The sequence below is a fragment of the Austrofundulus limnaeus genome, unplaced genomic scaffold, assembly GCF_001266775.1.
Source record: "Austrofundulus limnaeus strain Quisiro unplaced genomic scaffold, Austrofundulus_limnaeus-1.0 Scaffold358, whole genome shotgun sequence".
Classification (NCBI taxonomy): domain Eukaryota; kingdom Metazoa; phylum Chordata; class Actinopteri; order Cyprinodontiformes; family Rivulidae; genus Austrofundulus; species Austrofundulus limnaeus.
Window position 1 is genome coordinate 573,358 of NW_013952760.1, and position 6,264 is coordinate 579,621.

At 40.8% G+C, this 6,264-nt stretch overlaps 1 protein-coding gene across 1 annotated transcript in view; it reads right to left on the reverse strand.

The window, feature by feature from the left end:
* Positions 1-6,264, reverse strand: part of LOC106528104 (aquaporin-1) — a 16,023-nt gene that overhangs the window by 6,657 nt on the left and 3,102 nt on the right. Inside the window, exons 2-4 of the mRNA XM_014023181.1 lie at positions 3,304-3,749; positions 3,083-3,241; positions 2,933-3,013 (exon numbers count right to left, since the gene is read on the reverse strand). Of these exons, the coding sequence (XP_013878635.1) occupies positions 2,933-3,013; positions 3,083-3,241; positions 3,304-3,744 (681 nt within the window). The 5' untranslated portion in view covers positions 3,745-3,749. The remainder of the gene's footprint in view (positions 1-2,932; positions 3,014-3,082; positions 3,242-3,303; positions 3,750-6,264) is intronic.

The following is a 6,264-nucleotide window of genomic DNA, read 5'->3' on the forward strand; positions in this document are numbered from 1 at the left end:
GTATGTATCTAAATGGTTAGTCTTAGGCAATGGGTCAGGGTTGGGTATGTATCTAAATGGTTAGTCTTAGGCAATGGGTCAGGGTTGGGTATGTATCTAAATGGTTAGTCTTAGGCAATGGGTCAGGGTTGAGCATGTATCTGAGAGGTTAATCTTAGGCAATGGGTCAAGGTTGGGTATGTATCTGAATGGTTGGTCTTAGGCAATGGGTCAGGGTTGGATATGTATTTGAGTGGTAAGTCTTAGGCAATGGACCAGGGTTGGATATGTATTTGAGTGGTTAGTCTAAGGTAATTGGTCAGGGTTGGGCATGCATCTTGTTATGGAAATAATACTTTTTGGTTTATGCCAGTAATTCATGACATTCATGACAGACTACAGCCTGAGGAGGTGCTGAGAGATTCATTAGACTGTTTGCCTTTCAGAACTTTTTGGAAAAGTTCTGTCCTGACCACTCTGTGAAATATGTGGACAACTTTAATCTCTTTTGGGAACGAAAACATCTGTTCAAGTCTGATGGGCTGACTCTGAATCAATCTGGAGCTCGACTTCTGGCTTCCAACATGAAGTATTACAGTATCTGAACCAAGTTCGGGCTGGAAACAAACAACAGGAGAGTGATCAGACGATGTCTGAAGAACAGCTAGAACAAACTGAGACATTGTTGGAAAACAACAAACAAATGGATGATAAGATTGCTGCAGAATCAAAACCACAGAGAGAGGAGTTACTTCAAGCTGCTGAACCAAAAGAACAGTTGGATTTATCAGCCTCAAAAACAGAGGATCTGGAAAAGGAGTTTCCCTAAACTGCAACAGGAGAATGACAAGACCCCACTTTCTCTAGACCAGAGGACCCCAAACCTTTTTCCTCCAAGATCCCAACAGGACAGCAAGTGCCCCCTCCTGGATTTTACTAACAACATGGAAGAACCTGATGAGATTAGAATCCAACTCACATCGTGCCCAAATCCAGCTAACCCTCATCATATTCCAGCCCCCGGCASTAAACCAACTGCTATGAAAATTTGCAGAGCCCCACCACCACCTCTGACTCTTCCACACATCAAAACAGACAAGCCTGTTTGTGTTCAAGATGAAGACTTTTGTGTAATAGTTATGTTTTGGGGTTAGTAATTACTGTGGGAGGAATAAAAACTGAATTAMTGGGGTTGAGATTTTAGAAAAGTACATAACTGTAGGTTTGTGTTGACATATTTTTAATACATTAAAGGGTTGTTTTTTGTTTTATTGATCATTTTATGATCAGATGGAGGAGGTGTTCTGGAAATAATACTTTTTGGTTTATGCCAGTAATTCATGACATACTTTAATGACCTAGCTTTTCATGACATGTTGTTTATCCGCTGATAGAATGATTAAAGATTTGCTAACAACAATCACTCTTAGATAACACTTGTATTTATCTTTGTGTTTTCCCTTGACCTAGTATTTCCTTAGGATGAAATCTTGCTTTATTAAGATGACATAATGGTGTTTATTAAACAGTATATATGAGGCCTCAACTGSCTCAAAGAAGGAGAAGCAGAGAGCAGGAAGACATTCTGATGACTCTGTGTTGTCATCTGTGTTTCCTGTTGTTGCAATAAAATTCAGCTGATCATTCAACGGAGTACCTTCATTCCTGGACCACGTATTTCTGTCTTTGTTAAATAAATATTTTCACAATTATCTGAGTGGGTAATCTTGGGCAATAGGTCAGGGTTAGGTATGTATCTGAGTTTTTAATCATAAGCAATGGGTCAGGGTTGCGTATGTATCTGAATGGGTAATAATAATATAACTAAAGTGTATCAATTTGAATTGTGCTGTTTTTGTTCATGTTAATTAATTGTCATAGTTATGTAGTTGGTGATGCGTACTTCCTATTTTGGAGCTTTATTTGTATTGTTTTAAGGTTGTTCTCTGGTGGCCTACCTTTTTTGGGGTGTTTAGTACAGTAGCGGGACTGACTCAGTAATAATTTGTATCTAATGCTAGAGAGGATTTCAGGACTTAATCATCAGTGGTGTCCACTGGGTCAACAAGCATTTCGGCCGTTTATCACCAGAAGCTCTCACCAGTGTGGGCCCCACAGATCAGTTCCCAAGGTCAGGTCCTGTGTCTAATTTGGAGGTGATTTGGTGATGAATAGTTTTTTTTATATAAAAAATGAGGAATAGAACCGTCAATGTGATTGTGAAATCTGTTAATTTGGAAGTTAAACCATAATTTCTAAGAATCTACAGGAATTAGGTTTGTTTCTAAGTTGAATTAGTGTTGATTTTATTCAGGTTTTGGGGAGAAAGCTGCAGTGTTTGTCTGGCTAAAGGGGGCGGGGTCTGTGGAGCTTAAGGCTGTTAGCAGTCCTTTAGGTTGAGGTAAAGTATTAATGTTATATGTATCAGTGTTAATCTTTAAGGTAACCAAATAATTTCAATTGAAAAGGAAAAGTTCCAGAGGTTTGATCAGTGTTTATGGTGGTGGGCATGTCCGTGTGTGGTTGAGGCTGATCCTCATGGAAGACTGGGCTGCTTTTAAGACTCCTGAGGCCCAGGAGTCACATTTCCCATGGTGCTGTTCCTGTAGGTGGAAACCTTAAAAAACACACTGTCCGTTAACACCGCTAGGTGAAACCAGTATGCCCTATAGGTGAACCCTAACCCCATCCCTTAATGGTATGGACCACTGGTACATATGGGGACCCTGTTTTGTTTAAATGTCATTGGTGGGTTGGGGGTTCGGTTAAGGACCAAGGTGTGAACTGAGTTTAGGTTAGTTTAGAGTCAGGTGAGGTTAATTTTAGGGTAGAGGGTCGGGGTTAGTCTGTGGAAATTTAAAGGAAGTCAATGGAATGTCCCAATATGTATAGGTAGACAAACAAGTGTGTGTGTGTGTGTGTGTGTGTGTGTGTGTGTGTGTGTGACACTGACCCAGTGGTTTCTGAAGTCCAGTGTGACGACAGCAGGACCGAAGGAGCGGGCCGGGTTCATCCCACAACCTGTGGCCCCCACCTGAGAGAGACATCAGTCACAGGTGTGCTGCTCATTTCTTTGATACCTTTCTGAATGGGYGGGACTTACAGCCACCAGGTGACCCAGACTGACAGCCAGACCGACCAACAGAGGTGCTGCTGCTGCCGGCAGAGATATGTCTGTGGTCTTCAGGACCACCAGGACCAGCTGGAGGGTGACGAGCGTTTCGACAGTAACCGCCTGGTGCAGCTGGACTCCAGAGGACACCTGAACACAAACATGATGATGCTGCTCTCTGATTGGCTCTCAGCACTCAGAGAAACACTCACCTGGTTCACAGCAGGCATCACGTCTCCCGTCAGCACCATCAGCAGCCCTGCAGAGGCCACGCCCCCCAGCAGCTGACCAATCACGTACAGCACTGCCCTCCACAGACGCAGCCTCAGAGTCAGAGCCATTGCTATGGAAACTGCTGGGTTCAGGTGAGCTGCCCCACCCACACAGAGCGCCGCCATGGCAACAGACAGACCAAAGACCAGGACCACATGCAGGGGACACACAGGTGCGGCTCCAGACTCTGGACCCACAGACAAGTGGCTCTGATTGGTCAGACTGGCAGCTGATCTCAGGTCAGGTCTTATTAAGACAGCTGATAGGCTGGCAGACAGGAAGAGGGCGGTGCCTACAAACTCCAGCAGGAAGTGATGCAAGCAGGACGGAGTGAGGACATCATGGAGGACGAGACGGAGGCAACGAGAGACGAGCATCATCAGAACTGGAGACAGAACACAAGTTAAAGATGATTTAGAGGTTTGTCCACTAAAATTAAACGTCTCAAATTTTTAAAGTTTTTATTTTTATTGTTTAACTTTATTCATTTAATCAAAAAAATAACATTTTATACACAATAAAAATAAAAACTAAAAATGCAATGAAATGAAAGGAAGCAGAGAGAAAAATAAAGATCTTATAATATCTGCCCCTTTCCCCCTCAATTCAAACCAGTAATCTTTAGTTAACAAAACAAAACAAGAACATCAAATCTTTCTAAAACAACTAATTATATGGTTACACATTAAACTCTTTCATATTTTTTCAACAATCCAACCTTTATCATTCTTTTGAACGTGTACTTTGATTTCGCACTTTTAACATAATTTTCCAGATTATTCCACTATCTGACTCCTTGGATTGAGGTGCACTTTTCTTTCATTTCTTATCATATTTTAATGGAAACAAAACGATTTTTAATTAAAAACCTGTCCCCCAGCTGAAGAAGATCCAGACCTGTCCCTCAGGTGGGAACATCATGGTTTGTGTCTTGTTCAGATGAAGGTTCAGGATGACTTCAYTGATAATAACATGATCCCTCTCAGAAAAGTCTAATAAAAATGTGACCCATCATATTGAAATGAGGATTAAATCAAATTTGGTCAAAATGACCTCATTACATTTTCAGATTCTGGCTTTAAAAGCTACATTTTGATACCTGGATCATCCTGATATCATAAGCAGATCCAGAGATATGACTTCATTCGTCTTGTTGGTTACGATATAACATTACTGTTTGGTCTGAATCCTAATTTTATGTAAATTTATTGAGTAATTTTTGAGGTCCTTATAAAGAGATAACCTCAAATATTTTGTATATTAAGATTTCACAGTTGGAAAGAAACAAAAAATATTGCTGCCTATCTCACAGGGAAAAATTCTAAATTTTAAAGTGCTTTAACTTAAAAATGAGTTTTTTTTGGCTACTGCTCAAAAAATGCTTCAAAAATTTTTTGGATTATATTTCAGACAGTTCATTCAAACAATATGTTGATAAGGCATTTATTTATTACATTTTGACAAAATGCAATTTTAGAACACATTTAAATCAAAACCCTTCATATTCCACTTTTGAACTTTTGAACTTAATCCTGGTTTCGATGTGATGGGTCACATGTATTATGTACAAATATGTTTTTAACTCTTACAGGATTAAATCTTTTCAACAATGTCAGACCAAAACATAAATAGTTTTAAATTTTTTTTACATTTTTACAATTTAAAACAAAAAGTGTTCTCTTCACATTGAAGCCCGAAACACTGACAGGACTTCAATGCTTCCTGTACTGTCAGGCTCCTCCTCCTGGCTGTCTGCTGGAGAAATAAACAGCCAGACAAGACTACAACTACTCTTGCAGACTTCAACTAGATATGGCATAGTGGTAACAYAATGACCCCRCACGCACAAATGCACCAGAACTCAGAAGTCTTTATTCCTAATGAATGTCATGCTACTAGGTGCATCCCAAAATTGTAGTGGTTTGGGTGGGGGTCTTTTTTTGGGTGGGTGTTGGACCTGATGGATAGCCCCTCATCAGAGCTAAACAACAAAAGAAATCTGAAGCTTCTATGTTGAACAGTTTCTGAGTTATAAGCGTTTTTGCATGTCCTGACACCCCCACTTTGAAAGGAGCCCCCTCCTCAAATATGGGGTCTATCGTAAAACCTTAGGCTGGCGCAGTGTAGGTCAGACTCTTCTACAGTCCTGCCAAATTTCATGTTGATTGGTGCAGCCGTTTTTGTGGTACGGTTGACCAAAAATCACTGAAAAAAAAGAAAAAAGAAAAAAATAAACAGTACGAAAACAATATGACTCCTGCTTACGYTTCGTGTGCAGGGTCATATTAATATGCACCTGCAAACATGTTTTACTTTGTTTCCATTTGGAGAAAGGAGGCTCTCTTTTGATCAGGAAAACAAACATAAACAACGCCCATTTGGCTTTTGGTGATTCAAATGTCACACACAGACACAAGCATGTGCACACACAAAATATCTTCTGTACAGCAATCGCACCACACTTTTATATCAGTTCTATATTCAAAGATCCTTTTTGAACTATTCAGCCGTTGTGACTTCATGCATTTTGCACAGAGAGAGAACCAGGCATYTAATGAAACTATGTAAATACAGTCTGAAGCCCCGCAGGGCTGCCCAACCCTGGTCCTCAAGGGCCCCAATCCAGCATGTTTAACTTGTTTCCCTGCTATTCAACAGGTCTTCARAAGATTGTTAATCACTCATCCATTCAAACCAGGTATGTCAAGTCAGGGAAACATCTGAAAATCACTGCTTTAAATGTTGAACAACACCTCAAGAGCTTCTCTGAGCCAGGGGCGCCAGCAGGGGGGCCATGGCCCCCCCTGAGAATTTGCTGCCCCCCCCCCAGTGGCCACCCCAGTTTTATTCTCATGAGCACCCAGGTTTTTCTTTTTTCAATTCCCCTGCCTATTTAGGAA